A 27,006-nucleotide genomic window follows, 5' to 3' on the forward strand; every position below is an offset into this window, starting at 1 on the left:
TCATAGTAAAATATTTCGTCACACAGGGATAGAAGCTCATGATATGTATATTCATTTTTTATAAGGACGATTTTATTTTCTGTAGACTTTTGAATACATTCTTTTTCTCAGTTTCGTTAACGAGAATTCAATAATTGCCTAACATCCTAAAGAACATGGCAGTCATTCATGCATTGTGTTTTTTCTGTTTTTTTATTTTAATTTTAAACATAGTTTGAGCGAAGTCTTTTTTACCAGTGATAAGTTTGCTCTTTGACAATTCTTGGTATTTTATCTAGTTTGTATTTAATTATATTCTTATATACGGAACCAAACCAACAGTTTCCTCTTCATCATATAGGAGTTTTCTAAAAATTGCCACAACCATTTACCTCAAGGTGTAGTAGTAGTAGTAGTAGTAGTAGTAGTAGTAGCTGTTCCCCTCCGTTTTAATAATAGGATGTTCCCCCACCCCCGAATATGGGTACTTCTGTCCCGGGTAAAACTAATGTGTCCCAAAAAAAGGAGGGTTCTACGTTGATCATGACGTACTGCTAACTACTACTACTAGTATTACTCGTAACTCAACTGTACTACTCTAGCCTAGGTACGCCTCTAAACATTCACGGAGACTGTTCATAAAAACTGAATCAGAACCCTGGACAGTATTTGCATGGAGCTATAATATAATAAAATGTTATAGCTCCATGGTATTTGTATTATTTACAATTAAAAATTATTAGATTCATTCGGGATTCATTAAAATGATGACTCTGCACGTTCAAATTCCGGCTTATAGCTAGCTGTTGTGCAACAACAAGAGAACATCGCAACAGAATCTATAAATAGCTGTCCAATCATTTTCAAGCATTTTGTTCACGTGGTAAATATTGTCCAATCGTCTTGTACTGTAAGCATGTGACGAATCGGAAGATGATCAAGCACAAAAAACGTGATTTTCTAGCGCATTCGAAGAATTAGCGTCATTGAGGAAGCATCGTTAAATAAGAAAATCTGTTTTGTAGTAGTATAAAAAAAGGTAAGTTCATTTCAAAACTAAAAGATTAATTTTTACATCAAATTTTCTATTAGTTATTTATTACAAGATGTGTATAACTGTGCAGGTTTTAAGATTATTATGAATGGTTTCCTATTTAGCTAGGCTGCTACCCACGTAACATCCTCTCTCTCTTTCACAGCCGACTGACTGCTGAGGCTAGGGGGAAAGGGCCGGGGGAGAGAGAGGGACTATCCCAAAAAATCGTCATTTGCGGGCTCTCTAGGCCCTAGCTGATAGCATCGCTGCTGGGTAGACTATTGTTGTATATTCAAGCTTTTCCCTAAAAATAAAAAAATAGGCTTATTATAGCCTAGGCTAGATGCAAGTCACTAGGCCGTGCTAATTAGAAGTTTAATTCCAAAATAATACCAGAGAGATGTAATAATAACACTAGAGGGCGTACTCAAGACTGAAAAGTGATTCCAACACAGGAGGGGAACCAACAAGATGGTGGCTGTAAATGTGTTCAAAAACATTATTTAATATAAAAAATAAACTAATATAATACATTGAGACCACATAAATTACAACACATATTCTTGTCAAAGTACAATGAAGTTTAAAAAAAATTAAATATAATTATTGTTAATCGCAATAGAATGAATAATTTCTTGGTAATCTAGCATTTTTTGTATACGAGGATCATATCGAGTGCGTTCGCGTTTATGCGCTTAACGTGCTGCGTTGCGCATCATTCTCACTCAGATAGGCTCAACACAGGCGTACTGTAGTAGTGCGTACTGCATAGGGCATATCCGATTGGTAGATTGCAGCCGCCATCTTGTTGGTTCCTCTTCCATGGATAATCACTTTTGAACTGCTATAACATATCTAGACTTCGGCTATATAAACTCTTTGAATAATACAGGGGTGGATTGCTATAAAACAGTCTTAACTGATGGTCTTAACTCCCCGATTAAAGCCGGCTTTATCAGATAGACGGTCTTACTAAAGCCACCCCTGTTAGACCATTGCTATAAAACAGTCTTAAATAAGACCACGTAAAGTAACAAATTGAGGGCGTACTTTGTTGTTACTTTGGGAGTACGGAACCTGAACTCTTGTTATAGTGATTAGGTTCACTTTTAGGTTCCTGCCTACTCCCTTAGTTTCTGTGTTTTGTTTGTTTGTAACTGGTTTTTGGCAATAAATAATAATAATAATAAGTATTAGTACATACATTTATACGCGAGAAAATCTATTCTAGGCCTATATAAGAATAAAATCACCGTTATTATTTGATTTAACACTTAAAACTCGTTCAATTGGTTATCTTTGACGATAAATAATACGTAAAAGCAACAAAAAGAGAGGTTTAAGACTGTTTTAAGACTCCTTCGAGTAGGCTTTAATTTTAAAGACCGTTTACAGGTTAGACCGCGGTATAGCAATGGTCTATAATATAAGACTACTTGCTACGTCACGAATTATAGCTGGCTAAGCGCTAACACCGGTTATAGACCGCTTATAGCAATCCAGCCCAGATCTACACCTAATAAATAGAGGGCGCTATATGATGTTTGATATATCAGAGCCATATTTGAAAACATCAAATTACCATTAGAAGTCATTTTTGTGTCCATTAACAAATGGATGGATTGTTTTACTTTAATGATAGTTAATAGTCCTAGTGTCTGCCATGGTATAAATTCTTTGAAATATTAATTAACATTTTTTTTTTTATTTTACAGATATATAATCATGCAGATCTTTGTCAAAACTCTTACTGGCAAAACAATCACACTAGAGGTGGAGTCATCCGACACCATTGAAAATGTTAAAGCAAAAATTCAAGACAAGGAAGGTATCCCTCCAGATCAGCAACGTTTGATCTTCGCTGGAAAGCAGCTGGAAGATGGACGTACTCTGGCTGATTACAACATCCAGAAGGAATCTACTCTCCATCTTGTGTTGCGTCTCCGTGGTGGTATGCAGATCTTTGTCAAAACTCTTACTGGCAAAACAATCACCTTGGAAGTTGAGCCATCCGACACCATTGAAAATGTTAAGGCCAAAATTCAAGACAAGGAAGGTATCCCACCAGATCAGCAACGTTTGATCTTTGCTGGAAAGCAGCTGGAAGATGGACGCACTCTGTCCGATTACAACATCCAGAAGGAATCTACTCTTCATCTTGTGTTGCGTCTCCGTGGTGGTATGCAGATCTTTGTCAAAACTCTTACAGGAAAAACAATCACTCTGGAAGTTGAGTCATCTGACACCATTGAAAATGTTAAAGCAAAAATTCAAGACAAGGAAGGTATCCCTCCAGATCAGCAACGTTTGATCTTCGCTGGAAAGCAGCTGGAAGATGGACGTACTCTGGCTGATTACAACATCCAGAAGGAATCTACTCTCCATCTTGTGTTGCGTCTCCGTGGTGGTATGCAGATCTTTGTCAAAACTCTTACTGGCAAAACAATCACCCTGGAAGTTGAGCCATCCGACACCATTGAAAATGTTAAGGCCAAAATTCAAGACAAGGAAGGTATCCCACCAGATCAGCAACGTTTGATCTTTGCTGGAAAGCAGCTGGAAGATGGACGCACTCTGTCCGATTACAACATCCAGAAGGAATCTACTCTTCATCTTGTGTTGCGTCTCCGTGGTGGTATGCAGATCTTTGTCAAAACTCTTACAGGAAAAACAATCACTCTGGAAGTTGAGTCATCTGATACCATTGAAAATGTTAAAGCAAAAATTCAAGACAAGGAAGGTATCCCTCCAGATCAGCAACGTTTGATCTTCGCTGGAAAGCAGCTGGAAGATGGACGCACTCTGGCTGATTACAACATCCAGAAGGAGTCTACTCTTCATCTTGTGTTGCGTCTCCGTGGTGGTATGCAGATCTTTGTGAAAACTCTTACAGGAAAAACAATCACCCTGGAAGTTGAGCCATCCGACACCATTGAAAATGTTAAGGCCAAAATTCAAGACAAGGAAGGTATTCCACCAGATCAGCAACGTTTGATCTTCGCTGGAAAGCAGTTGGAAGATGGACGCACTCTGTCCGATTACAACATCCAGAAGGAGTCGACTCTCCATCTTGTCTTGCGTCTCCGTGGCGGTATGCAGATCTTTGTCAAAACTCTTACTGGCAAAACAATCACCCTGGAAGTTGAGCCATCCGACACCATTGAAAATGTTAAGGCCAAAATTCAAGACAAGGAAGGTATTCCACCAGATCAGCAACGTTTGATCTTCGCTGGAAAGCAGCTGGAAGATGGACGCACTCTGTCCGATTACAACATCCAGAAGGAGTCTACTCTCCATCTTGTCTTGCGTCTCCGTGGCGGTATGCAGATCTTTGTCAAAACTCTTACTGGCAAAACAATCACCCTGGAAGTTGAGCCATCCGACACCATTGAAAATGTTAAGGCCAAAATTCAAGACAAGGAAGGTATTCCACCAGATCAGCAACGTTTGATCTTCGCTGGAAAGCAGCTGGAAGATGGACGTACTCTGTCCGATTACAACATCCAGAAGGAGTCTACTCTCCATCTTGTCTTGCGTCTCCGTGGTGGTTATTAAAAATGTAATTGTAAACAAAAGCAGTTAAAAACCGTGTCGAAAAAAGATAATTTTAAAAAAAATGTTAATACAATAACTATCCTAAATCTATTATTGAATAATGGGATTGTGCTTTACTTCTATTGTGTATTTGATTTAAAGAAAAACTAATTTTGAATGTTGAATAAATATCTGTTGAATAAATGAAACAAAAGTTGATTTTTTTTTTCTTTTTACGACTACTGTATTAATATATTACTGCAGTTCACATTATTTTTTAATCAAGGCGTGGCAGTATACAGTAAGCAATGGGTCCACTACCACATATATACATTAGAGTACTGTACTGTACACAATTGTAAATCAATTTTTATTGCCTAAATCAGGGATTATAGCCACTCTTTCAATGAAAGAAATAAACACTGTATGCCACCCTTTGATTTAAATACTGTAATAATTTTGCATTTGACTGGTAACTGTCTTGTAATATGAAATACTGTACATTATAAAAAAATTAAAATCTGAAAGAAATGACAATATTGAAAATAGTCCATGCGTATGAAAACAAGCTGATGAGGACAAGATGAATTTTACTGTTTTTTATAAAGTTTCTTGACGACCCACCTGTGAAAGACATTGAGGAAAAAAATTTAGCAACACTGCCACCAAAGTAATTCCAGAATGTGTTTGTGATAATCGAAAAGTGTCTGGTTATATGCTTGTGTATTCCTATTTTTAACAAAGTTTGTAGTTTGAATATTATCGAAGCGCAAAATTGTGCAGCCAATCACTCTTGTAGTGGATTGGATTTATATACCGTTTTCCAGATTTCAGTAGAATTAGATTGATTGGTTGCATATTTTTTCACATAAAAAAATCGATTTCAATTTCAACAATAAATTCCTGAATGGAATGAGCTTCACATCTTATGTCTTTATCTACACTATAATTTAGTACTGTATTATCTATTTACTGTATAACCAACATTATTAAAGAATAAAAATAATAATGCTACTATACCTAAAGAGATAACAATAATTAATACAGTACAGTACATATATAACAAAATAATAACATGGAATAAAAATATGTTTTCGCCCGGGATCGAACCGGGGACCTTGTGCGTGTGAAGCACACGTGATAACCGCTACACCACGAAAACACAACGGTTTGTTCACTGCTTTCTTTGTACAAGAATAATTGACCAAGCCCGAACTATCCCACAATTCAATTTTATTTCGTGAATTTTGCAGATGAATGGCGGTAGCCGTCGAGTAAAATACTAATTTCTGGTTGTGGGTTTCATCTCTGGGTTACAGATGTGAGTCCCTTTAGCATTGTTCTATATTTCCATTATTGTGTCTTTGAGTTCTTTAGAATAGGATATTTTAGAAATTGATAGAATATTTGAGAAAATAAGTGTAAAATTGCATGATTTTTCGAAGCGGTTTCGGAATTTACAAAATGATTACGAGCCACCTCCATTTTTGTTTGGGTTGAAAACAACAAATCATAAATATAACAAGGGAATTCAATATTTTACCCTTTATTATATGTAATTTTAAATCTATTTAAGCACAATACATTTCTAAATGTATTGTATTTGAAAGAAATAATGACAAACGTCTTATGTAGATTGAGTTAATGGTAGAAATACCACTTCATGTCATGTCCCACGAACACTAAATTAAAAAAATCAAACAAACATTTCCATTTGTCACGTCTCCGAAGAAATGTTTTTATTTAGTTCGGTTTTTGCATAAGAAAGACTTTTAAATTATCTTAGCATTTGCTTTAAATGTCTAAATTTAATATGCACCTATTTTTAAACAACTTCGCATAATAATCAAGTTAAAAATTGTAACCTTGTAAACTATTTTATCTCATTGCGAGGGTCTAGGCCATCTAACGTAATGTGTGTACGAGCAACAGATCACACCGACGCCGACTTCAAGCCCTTCATCCCGTGTGGAAGCAACAACAAAAAACGGATATCCTTAGGCCTAGATTATTTTAATGTCAGTTTGCTTCTTTTTTTCTTGCAGGTGATTACATTTTGTTTTATTATATCAATATTTGACCAGCTTTTGGACCAGACTGAAAAAGGTTTCTAGAAAAACAAATCAAAAACATTGATTTAATCAACATATTGAAATTTGGTCTAGGCCGAACTTAGATAGGGCCTACATACAAGGCCTAGTAGAACCATCTACCAAGTAATGTAGGTCCTTGGAAATAAAGAAAACTATTGAAAGTGTATGCTGCTTCTTTGAAGTTCTTACTGTGCTTTCATCAAGATTTATTGTGTGCTATTTAACTGGTGTTAACTGGAAAAATCCAATAAAAAATGGATTCAGAGGAGGAGGAAAATGTTCAAGGAGGAGGAGACAATTCTTCGGATGAAAGTCATTCTGACAGGTATCTTGAAATAAACATTTATCTTCATTAACTTCAATGTTTAGTGTACCACACTTTTTGAAATAATCAACTAATTCTTTTATTTAACACTTTATTTTATTTTAAAAACAATTTTATATGCTATTTACCTGGTTATAGTTTTCCAAGGGGTGTTTTAAAACTAGATTTTTTTAACAGTTCTGAATTTTTTACAGAAAAATCCAAATAGGACATTTTGTTGCTAAATATTTGTTATTCACTTTTACATCCGATTTTAAACTTTTAATTCATATTATATTTATTTTTCACCTTGTTTTAGCTATAAATTTTAACTTTAAAATTAAGCACTGGCTCTGTTTATCTCTTTGTGAAGGTGAGGCATTGATTAATGTTTTGCATGTATTATTTTTGTATTATTACTAAATTTCTTTCCACAAAGACACACAGTAACAAGTACTTGATGACAGTACACTTTTAATTTTGATATTTTTCTTGTCTTTCCTCTATTCATTTGGACTTACACTTAAAATACATTTTATTTTTAAATGCATTTATAATGCTAATATTTTGTATTTTTTAAATACATGTATAGTAATTCAAACTTAAATAGTAGATATTTAGCTAAACATTTGATATTTAAATGTGTTTCTTTTCACATTTCTATGAACTTAAAAATTAAAAGAATTATGGAAAATCTACCTATAATATTATATGTTGTACTGTACTGTAGTATTAACATTTCAACATGTTTTATTCTAATTCATAGGCGTTGTACTATTTTTGGGCTGTTTAATTATACTCCACATACTTTACTAATTTTTTTAAATCTATAAAAATTATTTTCCAGTTCCACAATCTTAAACATTATTGCGCACATGTGCATATTTAAGGGACATCTAGATTATTATATTTTTTTTCTTTATACTTGAAGTCAACGCAATGAATAAAATGAAATTTTCTAGCCCTTGAGACAGGAATCTACAGAGTTTCAATAGACTGCCTTACTTTTTCATGCCCTTATCAATATGTGGACTGGATGTACAAGCATCCAACCGCTTTTTTTAAATACCAGCCCTGGAAACCTTGACGACCCCAGGCATTCGGTCTACTGATGTTTGCGTTTTTTAAAACCACACCCAACCGCTTTTTTAAAATACCGGCGCTGGGGACCTTGACGACCCCAGGCATTCGGTGCTACTGATGTTTGTGTTTTTTAAAACCACACCCAACCGCTTTTTTTAAATACCGGCCCTGGAGACCTTGACGACCCCAGGCATTCAGTGCTACTGATGTTTTTGTTTTTAAAAACCACACCCAACCGCTTTTTTAAATACCGGCGCTGGGGTCCTTGACGACCCCATTCAGTGCTACTGATGTTTGTGTTTTTTAAACCCACACCCAACCGCTTTTTTAAATACCGGCGCTGGGATCCTTGACGACCCCATTCAGTGCTACTGATGTTTGTGTTTTTTAAAACCACACTCAACCGCTTTTTTTAAATACCGGCGCTGGGGTCCTTGACGACCCCATTCAGCGCTGCTGATGTTTGTGTTTTTTAAAACCACACCCAACCCTTTTTTAAAATACCGGCACTGGGGATATTGACGACCCCATTTATATACACAAAGGCCCTCACTTCGTTTACTGGTGGGTGGTTAAGAACGAACACCTTACCTTTTTAAAAATCTTTTAACCATTTCAAAATTTTGTTTTAATACTTCAATAAAATAAACTTTTAAGTCACAATCAGCATATGAACAGCTCTGGTTACAGAATGGCGAGGGGTCATGTAGTCGAATGGCGAGGGGTCATGTAGTCGAATGGCGAGGGGTCATGTAGTCGAATGGCGAGGGGTCATGTAGTCGAATGGCGAGGGGTCATGTAGTCGATCGTGTCTGTGTTTGTACAGTATGTTTCTTTCTATATTTGGATTACTCAAAAAATTATTGCCCGATTTTCATAAGATTTTAAAGGCTGGTTTCATAGCTGTGTGTGAACAAGTGAATTACATTTTCATATGCCTAGGCAGAGGTTTGCGCTCTCTGATTTGCTAACTGTTCTTATTTAGTTTGGGTTTAATTATTTTAAATTGTAAAGAGGGACAATGTGTCTGCTAATTTATAGTTGACAAATTAGCAATGATTTTTAGCTACTTTTTTTTAGTCTTTACTCACTTAGTGATATTTTTAACAAAAAAACAACTTTTTCCTTTTTGTTATCTTATACCACTGTTTATAATTACATTTACAATCAGGGTTCTAAACTTTTTATCCACTAGTAAACCCTTGCAAGTAAACACATTTTGGCATCAATTAAATTCTACAAACATTTGAAATTTACAGAAAACTACCAAAATCTAAATATATCTAGTTCTGAAATTTCAACTAGGAACTGCACTGCTGGTTGCTGTGGGTTCATAGACGACCTACTGCAAATTTCAACTAGGAACTGCACTGCTGGTTGCTGTGGGTTCATAGAGGACCTACTACAAATTTCAACTAGGAACTGCACTGCTGGTTGCTGTGGGTTCATAGAGGACCTACTACAAATTTCAACTAGGAACTGCACTGCTGGTTGCTGTGGGTTCATAGAGGACCTACTACAAATTTCAACTAGGAACTGCACTGCTGGTTGCTGTGGGTTCATAGAGGACCTTTTATAGGAATTTCTTGAGGACTATTATAAATACCTTTACCTGTGTGCATCAATGTTGTTTGATGCTTTCTTTCTACCATCTTTACTGATTCATCTTTTATGGACTATTCCACAGTAACTCACGTTACATCTCTTGGGTAGTTGAATTAGTGTTTGTATTGTTATTTCCATTATACAATCTTAAAGGTAAATGCTTACTGTAAAGGTAGTTTAAAAGTGTATGAACTATATTATTAGACAAGAAAAAAACAAAAATAATTATTTATTCAACTTTGATATACTGTAATTCAATTCAATTTCTTTTTATTTCGGAAATATCATCCATATTAATAAACTTATTAACATAAAAAGAAAAATCTAAACTTAAGTATAAAGAATGCTTCTCCATGTACAATACATTTTGGAGTTATGGAGCATATGTTTGCAAACACAAGCAACAAGGATGTTACCACTATTCAACATACGTTGCATGAAACCATAGGTAGATTTTTGCATGTACTCATTAAAGGAAGGGACACCATGTTCAATAAACATTGCACTGGTACTACTACTTCTAGAGACATTAAGTAATGAACTTACACACAGTAGAAGAATATTGGTATAAACTCTTGTTAAAAAAGGTTAAAAGTTAATTGAAATTCTCCTCATACTAGTAAGCTATGGTTGACAAGTTATTGCTACAAAATGGCATCCATATGTAATGTTGTCAAAAATACTTTGAAATAAATTTATAAAAAATAAATGTCCATCATTAAATTTTAAATGGTATACAGCCTATGTTGGTAACTCGCTTTACATTAATATGTCCAGGATATAATAATTATACTTACTAATTATAGAAACAATTTCTTCACAAGATTAATTTTGCATGCAGTACTGTATTTAGAAAACAAAAGTCTTATCATTTGAACAAAAAAATAAATTTCCAGAAATATTAAAGAAATTACGATAATTCTTTTTGTTCATCTAAGTACAGTTACTATATAACTTATAAAATGTAAGAAAGAAAGGTATTGAATTTATGATATTTTGGGAATGAAATGTTCACGTCATGTCCATTTCTGTCCATTTCTCATGGAAATGCCAACATGTCCTACTGTACAGTATCTCAGTTTTAAGCGGCGGATTGCTATAAAACAGTCTTAACTAATGGTCTTAACTCCCCGATTAAAGCCGGCTTTATCTGACGGTCTTACTAAAGCCACCCCTGTTAGACCATTGCTATAAAACAGTCTTAGATAAGACCGCGTAAAGTAACAAATTGAGGGCGTACTTTGCGCGTAGAATACCAAATAAGGTAATGTTCGTCACGCTTGTTCAATTCACAATCATAACAGTACGTACATTTCTACTCAAGAAAATCTATTCTAGGGCTATATAAGAATAAAATCACTGTTATTATTTGATTTAACACTTAAAACTCGTTCTATTGGTTGTCTTTGACGATAAATAATACGTAAAAGCAACAAAAAGAGAGGTTTAAGACTGTTTTAAGACTCCTTCGAGTAGGCTTTAATTTTAAAAACCGTTTACAGGTTAGACCGCGGTATAGCAATGGTCTATAATGTAAGACTACTTGCTACGTCACGAATTATAGCCGGCTAAGCGCTAAGACCGGTTATAGACCGCTTATAGCAATCCGCCCCAGATCTTAATAATTATACTGCAATCTTAAAATGAATAGCAACTTCCATGATTGTTTTTATCAGACCCAGGCATTGAGCAAAAATGTTTACAAAAGTACAAAACTGTAATTAGTCTCATCGTAACCTAAGTATTTTAATATAATATAGAAATTTTTTATTTCATATATAAAGTCAAATCAGTATTAAAGAAACTTTTGTCTCGTCTTTAGTAAAGATACAAAATAAAGTCTTTATAATTTGCTTGACGCTGAGTGAATACTGAATGTCATTGCAGGAAAATACAGGGTTGGCATAATATAATTCATTCTTATGGGCACACAAATGTTTAATGATTAACCAATCAAATGCTAGCAGATTTGATGCAGATGTTTCTATTTGGATGGATGCCAAGATATGGAATCTTCCAATTGTAACTTCTATATTATTTTATCCTATGTAAACCTTTATTAAAAATAAGTACTATTATTATTACACAGAATAATTTTTCAACCAATCCTTTTAATCTGTGGTATACATTTGAATTTGTACATAAATACAGATTATTTATGTACAGTATATTATATTATCAATAAAAAATCATAATTCCTTCAAAAGTGTACTTAACTTAAAAATCACAGTACTGACAAACAGCTCTCTTTAATACCTTCGGGTATAATAGTAGGCTTAAACACCACTTAGTGTTATGGTATACTTTTTTCCATACTACAGTTAATAAATTGTAATTTTTTGTAATATAAAATGCATGTACATAATGTTCTTCAATTTGTCCTCTTGTACTGTAAGTCCAACATGTCCGGTATAGGTTGTCCCATTTTATTTTGGGCAAACCCCAACTTGTCTGGTATTGATTGGCCTACTTTATATTTGTCCTCTTGTACTGTAAGTCCAACATGTCCGGTGTAGGTTGTCCCATTTTATTTTGGTCAAACCCCAACTTGTCTGGTATTGATTGGCCTACTGTACTTCATTTTTGTCCTCTTGTACTGTAAGTCCAATGTTCCCGGTATATGTTGTCCCATTTTATTTTGGTCAAACCCCAACTTGTCTGGTATTGATTGGCCTACTGTACTTTATTTTGGTCCTCTTGTACTGTAAGTCCAACATGTCCGGTATATGTTGTCCCATTTTATTTTGGTCAAACCCTAACTTGTCTGGTATTGATTGGCCTACTGTACTTCATTTTTGTCCTCTTGTACTGCAAGTCCAACATGTCCGGTATGTTGTTTTATTTTATTTTGGTCAAACCCCAACTTGTCTGGTATTGATTGGCCTACTTCATTTTTGTCCTCTGGTAAGTCCACCAGTCCGGTATAGTTATATGGCCAAATCTAGCATAATTATGCCGTCTAGCATAATTTTGACCCATCTGGCATCTAGCATTTATGCTAGGGATAATTTTAGAAAATATAGCATAATCAGGAATAATTAGGAAAAACCAATTGTCAAGGTTGGTATCCTATGATCTAGCATTTTTTCTAGTATTATTTTATAAAAAAATCATAATTGTAACCAAATCTAGAACATGGCCAAAAACCTGACAATTATTTTTTTTTTTTGGCTTTTGTGTAGGACCAGAGAGTTTTTGTAAGCCGAAGGCTATAAGATCTTTGTGTGTATAACATATAACATATATAACACAATCAAATACCATCCACTTCCGACTTGAGAGTCTTATAAACCATGTTTTGGTGACATTTTGCTATAATTCTGCGTAGCATAATCTAGCATATTTGTGCTGCCACCTAGCATCATTTTATTTCCATTGCTGGCCACACTGGCTCCTCTGGTTTCTCTGGTAATAGCCCAAAAAAATAACATTGCTGTTATAGGTGTTTTTTTTTTGTCCTCTGGTATTAGCCCAACATGCCTGTCCAACAGGTTGTCCACTTAATTTTTATCTTTTCAGCCCAATGTGCCTATTGTAAGTTGTCCCAACAAACTGTAGGTCACACCGCAATGTTATATTACAGAAAACTCTCTGAAATCACCAAACATCTGGTTTAAAAAGATTTTTCATTTTCATCATGTACATTTTGTATACAGAATTTATAATAATAATCTAAATTACTCCAATGAAGAGTTTTACTATAGAAATAAGCAAACAAACATGTCCAAACAAAAAATATTGAACATATTTTTTTTTTATCTACATTTAGCGACAACAATAGCTCTGATTCTGGCTCAGAAGTACAAGAAGCAGTAGCAGATCAGCATGAAGAGGACGAGGGAGAGGATGAAGAGCATTCAGAAAATGACAACTCTGAAAATGCTTCGCATTCCGATTCTGACGACTCCAAAAAATCTGACATTGATTCAAACGAAGAATCTAATGAAGATGTGGGAGAGAACAATAATGTACACTCCGATGACGAGGATGAACAAGATGGAGGTGATGACGAGGATGATGCTAAAGAAGACAATGAGGATGACTCGGAAGATGATGATGACGATGATGAGAGTAGTAGTCCAACCAAATCAAAATATGAGGATGATGAAACCAAGGAACAGCGATGGTTTACCAAAGTCACTACTGCCAAAGATATCAAAGAGGTATTCACATTGTTTATTTCCCCACATCCCAACAATGACTACCAAATCGTATTAAACCCATGTTTTTTGAATGAAAAAAAAGGTTGGATGTTTTATTAGCATCAAGGAAATTGAATTTTTTTCATTTTTTATATACAGCCCAGTCTGGCCCAAATAAAGTGATTTAAACATATTAAGCAGAGATAATCATTTTGCAAAAACTATTAACCCTGTGTTTTTAGTTGTCAAGCCATCCAAACAAGTCAATATTATATATACGTATGTTTTTTAATGTAGAAAAACCCCATTAACACAGATTCTAAAAATAAAACTACATTAACTTGAACTAATTGCACTTGAACTAATTACACATGGCAAATCAATATTTCAACACAAAAAGGAACAGTTATAATTCGGTATTTTTTACTATTATTTTTTAAGATGATGGAAGAATTTCCCGATGTTTATGGCATCAGGAGGTCCGGTCGTTGCAAGACTAAGGTAGCACGATATCAAGGAACATCGGTACGTATAAACAATCATTTGGCATGCTGTATCTAACAATGACCTTTGGATAATTGTATAAAACATACATTTATACAAGAAAAGCAAACAAGTTCTACAGTAGATGCAATACTGTATATCACGTTGGACATAATCATACAATACTCAGCATTTGTATGGGTTTTTGGAAAGAAATTCAATGGTTTTAAGTCTTGGAAAATGAGTTTGGTGTTTTCAATTAAATGTCAATAGCAAAAAGCTAAATTTAATTAAATTGTGTGCAAAATTGTTTTTGGAAATTTACATTTTTGGCTCTGGAAAAGTCTTGAAAAAGTTATGGAAATAATTTTCACTTGAATTATGTTATTTTGATAATTGCGGATTATTAAATACTCATGTCATCTATCCACAGACTGACGAACCAAAAGGTGGTAGAGGACGAAGAAAATCATCGGGGTCGTCGAAAGGAAGAATGTCCAAAAGGTAATTAATTGCTGTACAAATCTTGTTGTTTGCATGAGTAGTTACCTTTCCACTTGTATGCATACATATTTACCTTCCAAATTCCTTTCTGTGATAATTTCTAGTTTCTCTAGTTTTCGTTTCAGCAAAATGAGTAGTTTATGAGTAGTTTCTACTTTTGAAAAAATTGAGCAACCAATCAGAGTTCAGGACCCGAGGTATGAGAACCTCATGTGAATTGAAAAGCTCCGAAGTGAAGCGATGGAAATGAAAATCTCAGCTATTAATTAGCACTTTGGGCAAAGGGTATCACAATCAAAACATTGGATTCGCCTACTAGAAAACAGACTTAAAGACAGTATGATGTGCAAGATGCCTGCCCAACGATTAAAAAGACTTTGGTATAAATTGTTTCTAATGCAGTTGGTGGGTAGGGTAGTCACCAATGCACCTGAATAAATAATGTAATTGTTTACAAATTGGATACACTCTTATAATAATATAATAATGAATTTTTGTTAGTGATGGATGGCACAGTGGTAGTCGTTTAAGTGACTCATCAAGTGAGGAAAGTGGTTCAGACTTTGAACCAGCATCAAAAGGAAAATCACGAGCTAACGCAAGGTCTACTTCTAAAAATCGTGGTAAGATACTTTCAATTAGATTAGAATCTGCATTATAAAGGAATTTGTAAAACAACATCATCTCTCTGGCCTGACTCAATAAAGGTCGAGGTAGGGAGTGCTCAGGTCGGGAGTAGGAGTGGTCAGGTCGGGGGTAGGGATTGGTCAGTTCTGCAGTAGGGAGTGGTCAGGTCTGCGATAGGGAGCGGTCAGGTCTGCGGTAGGAAATGGTCAGGTCTGCGGTAGGGAGTGGTCAGGTTGCGTTAGGGAGTGGTCAGGTCGAGAGTGGTCAAGTCGGGGGTAGGGAGTGGTCAAGTCGGGTAGGGAGTGGTCAAGTCGGGGTAGGGAGTGGTCAAGTCGGGGATAGGGAGTGGTCGGAAGTGGTCAGGTCTGGGTAGGGAGTTGTCAGGTCGAAGGAAAGGAGTGGTCAGGTCAGAGTAGAGAGTGGTCAGGTCAGGGGTAGGGAAGGGTCAGCTCGGGGGTAGGGAGGGGCCAGGTCGGGGTAGGGAGGGGTCAGATCTAAGTGTTTTACTGCACTGCAAGTTAGCTACACTTTACACAGTATTATAAGTAATAGGACATATATCAATTTAGAAGTTGTTTTTACTTTTTTTTGGTTGTTTATAAGTTGTATTTCTTTTTAAAAATATCTGCCAGCCACTAAATGATTATATTTGTTTTAATTGTATTTTAATTCAAGTATTATAATACCCTCTTTCAATGCCAATTGAGTTGTGTTTGGAGGGAAAACAATACTGTAGCTTACTCAAGAGCCAAGATAAATAATAACCAAACAGATCAATAATTCTGATGTATATTTTATTGCAGCAAGAGGCAATGCAAAAAAGAAGAAAGTAGTGAATCGTAAGCATGCATCCAGCTCAGGAGATACCGACAGTGACAGTGACTGTCCACGAATATCGCGCAGTCAACGGCCAACTGCCAGTGCAGTTAGGTACGCATTAATAGATTTGATAGATTTCATTTTGTTTATTATTTATTTATTTATAAATATTTGATTTATCATTTAAATCTAATATTTATAATTATATAATAATAATAATTAAAAATAGGAACATAATAAATATTTGAATCTCTAAAAATATTAAATACTGTAATTTATTTAAATATTTTGAAGTTACCTCGAGGAAGATGAGGATACCACTGATTCAGATGACATAATTGAAAACCCTACACAGACAGATGAACAAGACGATTCTGAAGTCATTGAAAAAATTTTAAACCATAGAATTGGTCGTAAAGGGAGTAAGTTCATTCATATTCTTGTTGGGAACCTCTGATCTACATAAAATAGTAGTTTAAAGTTTAAACATGGCCCCATAAGGTTCATGAAAGAATAAATTCTAAACTGCCTGGTGATATACTGAAAATATATTAATTAATTTGAAACGATTATAAGATGAGGAATCTGTGAAAATAAGAAAAAGTCACCCCAACCTCGATTCGAACTGGGAACATTCTGCTTGATATACAGATGTCCTAACCATTAGACCACTGGGGATTTCACGGTATTTTTAAAACATGATTAGATATCAACTTTTTAACACTCGATGTGGTACAGTAGAACATCACTAGTCCGTTAATTGTACGCACACGCACCAGACACCAAATTGATACGCCCTCATCTTTCAGTATTTTATTCATTCACCCTATATATATATATATATATTTATTTTCTGTTCATATATTTTGAAAAACAAGACCGTAGACCTAACTGCATTTTGGTATAGCGGCAAGTATACACTAATAATACACTTGTTGACATTGAGCTATGGAGATCTACCAAAATTACTTGTTAGCGAGAACTTTACAATGTCTTTCCCACGCCTTATAATGAATGATGACCTAGTATAACTTAGGTTCTAAACAATTTTTAAAATTATATAATTTATTGCATAACTGTGTTTTATTTTTAGAAACTGGTGCAATAACTACCGTCTATTACGTAGAAGCCAATGGAGATCCTAACCAAGACATTGACCTTGACACTGAGGAGACAGAGACACAGTACCTAATAAAATGGAGAAATTGGGCTCATATACACAACACATGGGAGTCGGAAGAATCGCTGAAAACACAGAAAGCAAAAGGAATGAAGAAACTAGAAAACTATATTAAGAGGGAGGAGGAAGTAAGCGAATGGTAAGAGCATGATTTTGTCGTTTTGGGACGGCGCTGTAGTTTAGTGGTAACCATGCTTGCGCAACCAATAGATCCTGGTTCAAATCCTACAACAGTACCATGTTTTTGTCATGGTCATCTCATCTGTTACGATTGTTTAATCGTCGTGGTTAAAACTGTTTTTGAAGCCATTTGTTCCTGGTGCATTTATGGTTGTTCTTGTGCTTAATGATTCCAATAGTCTTTATTTTATGAAACCAGTACAGCCCAATAGAAAATGCACTAAAGGCAGTTGCATATTTACAAACATGTGTCCACACACACTAGAGTTAAGATTTAAGCTGATTCAAATTTTATCGGGGTTACATCCATGACACATGTGCTTTTGTGTATAGTTAACTGCAACAGAGGCATATCTGGTGTAATGTTATACCAGACACGTTTTAAGCTCTGTGTACACTATAAAACTAGTTTGACAAAAAAAGGTGTGATGTGCCCAAATATGTAGTACAGATATGACATCATCATGTCCATATATATAGAGTATCACGGTGTGACGTCACAACGATAGAGAGCGCTGCATGGTTGCTAGCCAACCAAAAAATGCGTTCTACGCTACTATGTTGATAAACTGTAAAGATCTGTATTTCTATCAAATTATGTATCTTAGCTTGATTTTTTTAAACTTAAACTGTAGTTGAAGAATAAATAGATTATTAAAAACAAATATTTAGTGATCTTTTGAAATTTTAGTTTGTTTTTATTGAAAATTATTATGTTTTAAAATGACTACTTCAATAAGCCTATTCCAAACCATTGGTGACCTTGGAGTCACTCAGGCAGGTTGAACGCATTTTTGGTTGCGCTAGCAACCACGCAGCGCCACACACTGTCGTGACGTCAGCACCGTGATACTCTATAGGCACATCACATTTATTTTGTCACATAAGGTTTGATAGTGTAGAGAGAGCTTAAGCACAGAACAAGTAATGGAAACAAAAGTGTGTGTAAACTGAACTTAAATCTGTTGAGTAATCTAATTAAATTGTATATCTTTTTCATATGTTTATATAGGAAAAAGGTAGCAAATCCAGAAGATGTTGAATATTATGAATGCCAGCATGCGATGTCACTGCAGCTTGTTGAACAATACCAAAAAGTTGAACGTATCATAGGTATGTATATTCCAATAGTAACTCAACCTGGTCCTATTCATAATACATACAACCACAGTAAGTACATGACTAGACAGCAACAATATGTTATGAGGGAAATCATAGTAGAGTAGAACGCCTCCTTTGGGACACCCATTCAGGTGACTCATTCCAGTGAAAAGATAAACACCCTCCCACCATCCCCTCAGACAAGAGGTCTTGAGAAATGATGATGGTGAATTGTGGGGATGGTCCCACTTGAGGTTTATGGATTGTACCATTTAGAGAGATGGGTGTTTAATTAATTTTCTACTTTTCGAGTATATCTCGCTCTTCGAGGAGAAATATGGCATTTATCGGTTTATCCAGGTAAGCTAGCACTTATAGACACACACACAATAGACACTTATAGGCACACTTTGATAGGGCATAATACTGTAGTGACATAGCAGGATTTTAGGTCCCTGAGAATTGTAGACAAGCATGTTAATCTCCAGGTTACAGTTTATCAAAAAATGTTATCCATTATTCAAGGCTTGGCTTGAATTATTAGTAGAAATGTACGTACAATTTCCAATTTATTTCTTTTTATACGAACACCTAAGTATAATCTGTTTAAATACCTTATTTTCCAACAGAAGATTTGTACAAAATACAAACATATATCAATATTTTCCTTTTCGTTTTTAGCCCATCAAGAAGCGTCGTCAGATTATCCAGATTACTTTTGTAAGTGGCAAGGTTACCCATATTCAGAGTGTACTATGGAGGATGGCAACCTGATTGCTAAGAATAATCAAGAATGTATTGATGCATATCATAGGAGAAACAAATGCTCAAGAATACCTTCCAAAATCACCAGGGTAAGGTTTTATTTAGAGATAGAATTTTTTTTGAAATATTGACATGTAATGAAGTCAATATCACCTGAATAATCTTCAATAATGCCATGTAAAGGTGAGTCCCATGTATCAGGTGAGATAATTTAGGTCAAATCATTTATGTTTCTTAAAAACTGAAATGGACATAAGATTTTTGGTATACCCCATTTTAAAAAATGTTATGGTTATGGATAGGTTTTAAAGATGCGTCCGAGGTTCGTGCAACTGAAAGCGCAGCCATCGTATATTGGCGGGGATGACCTTGAACTTCGAGACTACCAATTGGACGGCTTGAACTGGCTAGCGCATTCCTGGTGCAAGTAAGATTATATACTTTTACTTTAATTGAATAATAAGATATGCACCATCATAATTATTTGAGTCGGCTTCTTCCAAAACTTGTTCGTGCTACACCATCTCTCCATTTCTCCATTACCCCCTGTCTTGTGCATCATGTTCCTCCAAACCAACTTTCCTGCTTTCTTTCATATCGTTCCACATCCCCTCTTCTAAATGCCAAGCTCTCTTTACTAGTTCATCTTTGTCGTTTCTTAGAATATGTCCTGTCCATCCCAAGCTACTCCTAATAACGACTTCCCTGATTATTTTACTCAGACCTTCTTGGCAGAAGTGAAAATATATGTATAATATATTTATATAGATTAAATGGTTTATACAAACTAGCTGTTAGCTTTTTTAAACCATTTAATCTAGTTATATACCAACATGTATGAAGTTGTTTTATTTATATAGCCAAGCACCTGAAGATTGAGGTGCTCCTCATGAAACAGCCTGTACAGGTGCATTAAAATGTTCTAGTTATAACTAGCTTCTTTTGACTATTTCTATTCCGCTCTGCTTGGCATCAATTACTTCGCCTACATGACCTGTTCCAAGCTTACAACCTATTTTATGTATAATAATCATATATTTTATGATTTATTTGTATTTAGAGAAAACAGTATAATCCTTGCTGATGAGATGGGACTTGGAAAGACTATTCAGACCATATCATTTCTTTCATATCTTCACCACGCCCACCAGCTGTACGGACCGTTTCTTGTGGTTGTACCATTATCGACAATGACGTCTTGGCAACGAGAATTCCAGATGTGGGCGCCAGAACTTAATGTTGTTATGTATATAGGAGATGTGAAAAGCAGAAATATAGTATGTAATGTTGAATTAATAGGCACTTTGACTTGTACGTCCACTATGTTGATTGATACCATATGGCATCATTTTGATGATTAGCACATACGTTATTTATACATGTCAACTGCCTGATAGCAGAATGTGTTCAGTGGCATTTTGTCGTTGGCACTGAGAAGTAGTAATATTACGTCATATAACCCTACTGAAATTTACCAACATAATGGCAGAGAACGATCTCGCGATGATTTTCTGGGAATGTACTAAAAGGGATTTCAGTTAACTTATATTTACAAACTGTGCCATTGGTTATTGTAAATAAAGATTTTCATAATGCAGGTTATGGACTGTCCTAGCATGTTCACTTTGTAACTCATGACATTTCCATGTTGACATAGCGTTCACTCGTTGGATCTTTCAAAGTCTCCACCATAGAGATAAAATATAATATCTCTATGTCTCCACTAATTCATTTCATAAAACAAAAATGTACTGTTTTTATAGATTCGAGAATATGAATGGTGTCATCATAAGAACAGGTTAAAATTCAATGTCATTGTCACCACCTATGAAATCCTTTTGAAAGATAAGGTGAGTTTTCTTCATATAATTTTTAATAAATGTATTCAAATTTGTGTATAAAGCTCTGTCTACACTATCAAACTAGTTTGACAAAAAAGTGTGATGTGCCTAAATATGGTAGTGATATGACATCATCTTGTCCATATATGGATACATCACATTTTTTGTCACATAAATTTATAGTGTAGACAGAGCTTTACTATTTTCTGCAATCATTGCCTTTTTATGCTAACATCTTTGAATGTCCTTTGTTTTTTGACAGTCCTTCCTTGGAATTATTAGCTGGGCTAATCTAGTTGTTGACGAGGCCCACCGATTGAAGAATGATGATTCATTACTCTACAAGACTCTGATGAACTTCAACACTAACCACCGATTATTAATTACTGGCACACCTTTACAAAATTCCCTCAAGGAACTCTGGTCACTGCTGCATTTTATTATGCCAGATGAGTAAGTATTGCCGACCTCTCCAGATAATCCTGGTCAGTCAGTGGAGTCTCCTGATCTCCTGCTAAAGTGCAATCCCGGGTTTGGATATACAAAATAACATCCCAATAATGTATAAATTTATTATTACGGTTTCACTTTGTTAAAAGCAAAAAAATACATTTTCCGCCACAATTCACACCTTTACCACACTTAGAAACTACCTGGCATACCCATTTATTTTTATATCGCCCTCTCTTAAAAATGCTTAGTAAGTAAAATGACCTAGCATATCTTCATCCCAGTTTAAATTTTAACTAATTTGTAAACTACATATTCATTAAATATGCATGAATAGTAATTCATATATATTCATTTATGAAGAATAATAAATTATTCTTAAACATTTTTTTTTTTAATATACTGTAGTTTTACATTTATGGTAATGTATCAATTGTAAAATAATTGTTTTATAAAATATATTTTTTTTAAATTAAACTATCCTGATCTTATTTTCAGGTTTATGACGTGGGAAGATTTTGAGGATCAACACCAATGTGCTGACAAGAATGGCTATGCCAGTTTGCACCAAGAGCTGGAGCCATTCCTGTTAAGGAGAATTAAGAAAGACGTGGAGAAGTCATTACCAGCCAAAGTTGAAAGAATCCTCCGAGTGGAGATGAGTGCCACTCAGAAGCAGTATTATAAGTAAAGATCTATCTACACTATGAAACTAGTTTGACTAAAAAAGTGTGATGAGTCCAAATATAGTAGTGATATACCCAAATATGGTAGTGATGTGACATCATCATTTCCATATATGGCCACATCACATTTTAGACAGAGCTTAAGAATTGTATTGTGGTTAAATATGTTAGTCTTTAAACTCTGCTAAGCACTGCCAATAGTGAAAAGTCACTGTCGTCAGATAATATACACTACATAAACAAAGTCTTTGAAAACAAGTGGATAATCTGTTGACTTTCCTGAACAAACTGATGTAGAGGTTTTAGCTCTGTCTACACTATCAAAGTGTGATGTGCCCTAGTATGGTAGTGATGTGCCCAAATATGGTAGTGATGTGCCCAAATTTGGTAGTGATGTGCCCAAATATGGTAGTGATGTGCCCAAATATGGTAGTGATGTGCCCAAATATAGTAGTGATGTGCCCAAATATGGTAGTGATGTGCCCAAATATGGTAGTGATATACCCAAATATGGTAGTGTATAGGGATAATGCTTTATGGTTTGTAAAGCTCAAAATGTAAAAGTATGGAAGCATTGTGAAAACAAGATTAAGAGAAAAAGTGAATGTTTATTCCAGTACCCAAACCGAAGTATAGAGATACACGCTTGTCACTGAAGCTGGGTTCGCACTAGGACAAAGTACGAAGTATAGAGATACACGCTTGTCACTGAAGCTTGGTTCGCACTAGAACAAAGTACGAAGTATAGAGATACACGCTTGTCACTAAAGCTTGGTTCGCACTAGGACAAAGTACGAAGTATAGAGATACACGCTTGTCACTGAAGCTTGGTTCACACTAGGACAAAGTACGAAGTATAGAGATACACGCTTGTCACTAAAGCTTGGTTCCTACTAGGACAAAGTACGAAGTATAGAGATAAACGCTTGTCACTAAAGCTTGGTTCCTACTAGGACAAAGTACGAAGTATAGAGATACACGCTTGTCACTAAAGCTTGGTTCGCACTAGGACAAAGTACGAAGTATAGAGATACACGCTTGTCACTGAAGCTTGGTTCGCACTAGGACAAAGTACGAAGTATAGAGATACACGCTTGTCACTAAAGCTTGGTTCCTACTAGGACAAAGTACGAAGTATAGAGATACACGCTTGTCACTAAAGCTTGGTTCCTACTAGGACAAAGTACGAAGTATAGAGATACACGCTTGTCACTAAAGCTTGGTTCGCACTAGGACAAAGTACGAAGTATAGAGATACACGCTTGTCACTAAAGCTTGGTTCCTACTAGGACAAAGTACGAAGTATCGAGATACACGCTTGTCACTAAAGCTTGGTTCCTACTAGGACAAAGTACGAAGTATCGAGATACACGCTTGTCACTAAAGCTTGGTTCCTACTAGGACAAAGTACGAAGTATAGAGATACACGCTTGTCACTGAAGCTTGGTTCCTACTAGGACAAAGTACGAAGTATCGAGATACACGCTTGTCACTAAAGCTTGGTTCCTACTAGGACAAAGTACGAAGTATAGAGATACACGCTTGTCACTAAAGCTTGGTTCCTACTAGGACAAAGTACGAAGTATAGAGATACACGCTTGTCACTAAAGCTTGGTTCCTACTAGGACAAAGTACGAAGTATAGAGATACACGCTTGTCACTAAAGCTTGGTTCCTACTAGGACAAAGTACGAAGTATAGAGATACACGCTTGTCACTAAAGCTTGGTTCCTACTAGGACAAAGTACGAAGTATCGAGATACACGCTTGTCACTAAAGCTTGGTTCCTACTAGGACAAAGTACGAAGTATAGAGATACACGCTTGTCACTGAAGCTTGGTTCCTACTAGGACAAAGTACGAAGTATAGAGATACACGCTTGTCACTAAAGCTTGGTTCCTACTAGGACAAAGTACGAAGTATCGAGATACACGCTTGTCACTAAAGCTTGGTTCCTACTAGGACAAAGTACAAAGTATAGAGATACACGCTTGTCACTAAAGCTTGGTTCCTACTAGGACAAAGTACGAAGTATAGAGATACACGCTTGTCACTGAAGCTTGGTTCCTACTAGGACAAAGTACGAAGTATAGAGATACACGCTTGTCACTAAAGCTTGGTTCCTACTAGGACAAAGTACGAAGTATCGAGATACACGCTTGTCACTAAAGCTTGGTTCCTACTAGGACAAAGTACGAAGTATAGAGATACACGCTTGTCACTAAAGCTTGGTTCCTAATAGGACAAAGTACGAAGTATAGAGATACACGCTTGTCACTAAAGCTTGGTTCCTACTAGGACAAAGTACGAAGTATCGAGATACACGCTTGTCACTAAAGCTTGGTTCCTACTAGGACAAAGTACGAAGTATAGAGATACACGCTTGTCACTAAAGCTTGGTTCCTACTAGGACAAAGTACGAAGTATAGAGATACACGCTTGTCACTAAAGCTTGGTTCCTACTAGGACAAAGTACGAAGTATAGAGATACACGCTTGTCACTAAAGCTTGGTTCCTACTAGGACAAAGTACGAAGTATAGAGATACACGCTTGTCACTAAAGCTTGGTTCCTACTAGGACAAAGTACGAAGTATAGAGATACACGCTTGTCACTAAAGCTTGGTTCCTACTAGGACAAAGTACGAAGTATAGAGATACACGCTTGTCACTAAAGCTTGGTTCCTACTAGGACAAAGTACGAAGTATAGAGATACACGCTTGTCACTAAAGCTTGGTTCCTACTAGGACAAAGTACAAAGTATAGAGATACACGCTTGTCACTAAAGCTTGGTTCCTACTAGGACAAAGTACGAAGTATAGAGATACACGCTTGTCACTGAAGCTTGGTTCCTACTAGGACAAAGTACGAAGTATCGAGATACACGCTTGTCACTAAAGCTTGGTTCCTACTAGGACAAAGTACGAAGTATAGAGATACACGCTTGTCACTGAAGCTTGGTTCCTACTAGGACAAAGTACGAAAGCGCAACGAAAGCGGGTTGACCAATAATGTTACAGTTTGGATAATCCATCACTTGTGATTGGTCAAATTACGTTTGTCTTTGAGTTGCATCCTAGTAGAAACTAATCTTAACTAAGGTTGAAAACTAATAAACTGCAGTTAGCACCAGTTGAGTCTAAAGCTCTGTTTACACTATTAATTTAGTATGACAAAAAAAAATGTGATATGATGGTAGTGATATGATGTCATCGTGTCCATATATGGGCACATCACATTTTGTTGTCAAAGTTTAAAAGTGTAGAGAGAGAGCTTCAGCCTTTTCAGGACTTGGCTGCCTCATAGCCTACTGAAGAATAGAACTGGCAGGCATGAACAAAAACCAAAGACTACATTTTTGTTTTATTTATAGGTGGATTCTTACAAAAAACTTCCAGGCATTGAGTAAAGGTGTAAAGGGAAGTATAACTGGCTTTATTAATCTGGTGATGGAACTTAAAAAATGCTGTAACCATCCATTATTGGTGAGACAGGAAGAAACTGTGTTTGACCCGCAGGTAAGTGGTTATAAATAAGAATATATTACACACTCAGCAACTGAGAAAAATACTTAGAGAGAGAATTTAAAATTTCCGCCTAATTAAAGATAACTTGAATCAAAATTACATGGTATGGTCTGTTGGTATATACCTATTTAAAGCAAAAATTTCAATCCTGTTTCTACTCCACTTCCTAACCCTCAAATGTGATTTTATAAGCATGATATAGTTTATCTATCTTGTTATTTGCGAGTTACCTGCTATTTGATATAATATAACAACCAACACACATACAAAGCAAGTATAGCTATTTTGCAAATAATAAACTCCCATTCTCAAAATCTTGAAGAAAGCTTCTTTTTTTCAGCTTACTTACTTATTTTGCATCAGCAAGCTAATGAATTACAAAATTACTATATTTCAGAGAATTATTCGTGGCAGTGGTAAGCTTGTACTGTTAGACAAGTTATTAACACGTTTACATGAACGTGGAAACCGTGTACTTATTTTCTCACAAATGGTTCGCATGTTGGACATCCTCGCAGATTATCTTCGCCATAAACATTGGCCATTTCAGGTGAGAAAAATATCACTTTTACAATTTATAACTTGTATGTCATCTACAATAGTCATCTATACTGCAAAATTCTACTCATCCCATGCATAATGTATTTGAGGTGTGTACGTAGCGGTAGACGTTATCGGTCCATCTCTCGTACAAATATGTTTCGTAACAGCATTTTATCCAGCTGCCATTCAGGCACTGAATGCGTGTACCGTACGAGACTGATGTGACAATTGTAATTTTTTTTTTTAGTTTTTCCATTTTTCTGGTTTTTTTTTTGTATCTCTCAGAGCAAACATAATTTCTATGTATATTTTATATGCAAATGACAATAAATGAAAGTAATTTTCCACTGATGAATGAATGAATGAATCTTCTAAATTGGTTAATTCACAATCCATAATAATAAACATCTATTCTAACATCTACAATTATCATATAAACAGTGCAACCAACTTGGTTTCTACATGATGTAGTCAAAGTAATTTTGGGGTACGAGTACTCCTACTGTAAACATCACAGTGCCTGCTC

At 35.5% G+C, this 27,006-nt stretch overlaps 2 protein-coding genes and 1 non-coding gene across 4 annotated transcripts in view; 2 read left to right on the forward strand and 1 right to left on the reverse strand.

Annotated features, from left to right (window-relative positions):
• The first annotated feature begins 951 nt into the window (after nt 1–951).
• On the forward strand, nt 952–4,768 carry LOC140062196 (polyubiquitin-C). Its single transcript, XM_072108286.1, has 2 exons — nt 952–1,018; nt 2,731–4,768. Exon 2 carries the CDS (start codon nt 2,741–2,743, stop codon nt 4,568–4,570), a length of 1,830 nt encoding a protein of 609 aa, XP_071964387.1. The 5' UTR covers nt 952–1,018; nt 2,731–2,740; the 3' UTR covers nt 4,571–4,768.
• Nucleotides 4,769–5,638: 870 nt separating this feature from the next.
• Nucleotides 5,639–5,711, reverse strand: Trnav-cac (transfer RNA valine (anticodon CAC)). Its single transcript has one exon. It is a non-coding gene; the product is annotated as a tRNA-Val (tRNA).
• Nucleotides 5,712–5,791: 80 nt separating this feature from the next.
• Nucleotides 5,792–27,006, forward strand: part of LOC140062195 (chromodomain-helicase-DNA-binding protein 1-like) — a 42,599-nt gene continuing 21,384 nt past the window's right edge. For both annotated transcript variants that reach the window (XM_072108283.1, XM_072108284.1), the window contains exons 1-18: nt 5,792–5,870; nt 6,595–6,967; nt 13,404–13,797; nt 14,218–14,301; nt 14,693–14,763; nt 15,265–15,386; nt 16,194–16,320; nt 16,504–16,631; nt 17,303–17,528; nt 18,582–18,682; nt 19,352–19,524; nt 19,738–19,862; nt 20,496–20,712; nt 21,199–21,285; nt 21,539–21,729; nt 22,225–22,413; nt 25,784–25,928; nt 26,335–26,487. In XM_072108283.1, the coding sequence (XP_071964384.1) occupies nt 6,897–6,967; nt 13,404–13,797; nt 14,218–14,301; nt 14,693–14,763; nt 15,265–15,386; nt 16,194–16,320; nt 16,504–16,631; nt 17,303–17,528; nt 18,582–18,682; nt 19,352–19,524; nt 19,738–19,862; nt 20,496–20,712; nt 21,199–21,285; nt 21,539–21,729; nt 22,225–22,413; nt 25,784–25,928; nt 26,335–26,487 (2,604 nt within the window). In that variant the 5' untranslated portion in view covers nt 5,792–5,870; nt 6,595–6,896. The remainder of the gene's footprint in view (nt 5,871–6,594; nt 6,968–13,403; nt 13,798–14,217; nt 14,302–14,692; nt 14,764–15,264; nt 15,387–16,193; nt 16,321–16,503; nt 16,632–17,302; nt 17,529–18,581; nt 18,683–19,351; nt 19,525–19,737; nt 19,863–20,495; nt 20,713–21,198; nt 21,286–21,538; nt 21,730–22,224; nt 22,414–25,783; nt 25,929–26,334; nt 26,488–27,006) is intronic.

The sequence above is a fragment of the Antedon mediterranea genome, chromosome 11 (assembly GCF_964355755.1).
Source record: "Antedon mediterranea chromosome 11, ecAntMedi1.1, whole genome shotgun sequence".
In the NCBI taxonomy this organism is placed as follows: domain Eukaryota; kingdom Metazoa; phylum Echinodermata; class Crinoidea; order Comatulida; family Antedonidae; genus Antedon; species Antedon mediterranea.

Coding starts and splice junctions, on each gene's coding strand:
- LOC140062196 (XM_072108286.1), top strand. CDS start 2,741: ATGCAGATCTTTGTCAAAACTCTTACTGGCAAAACAATCACACTAGAG.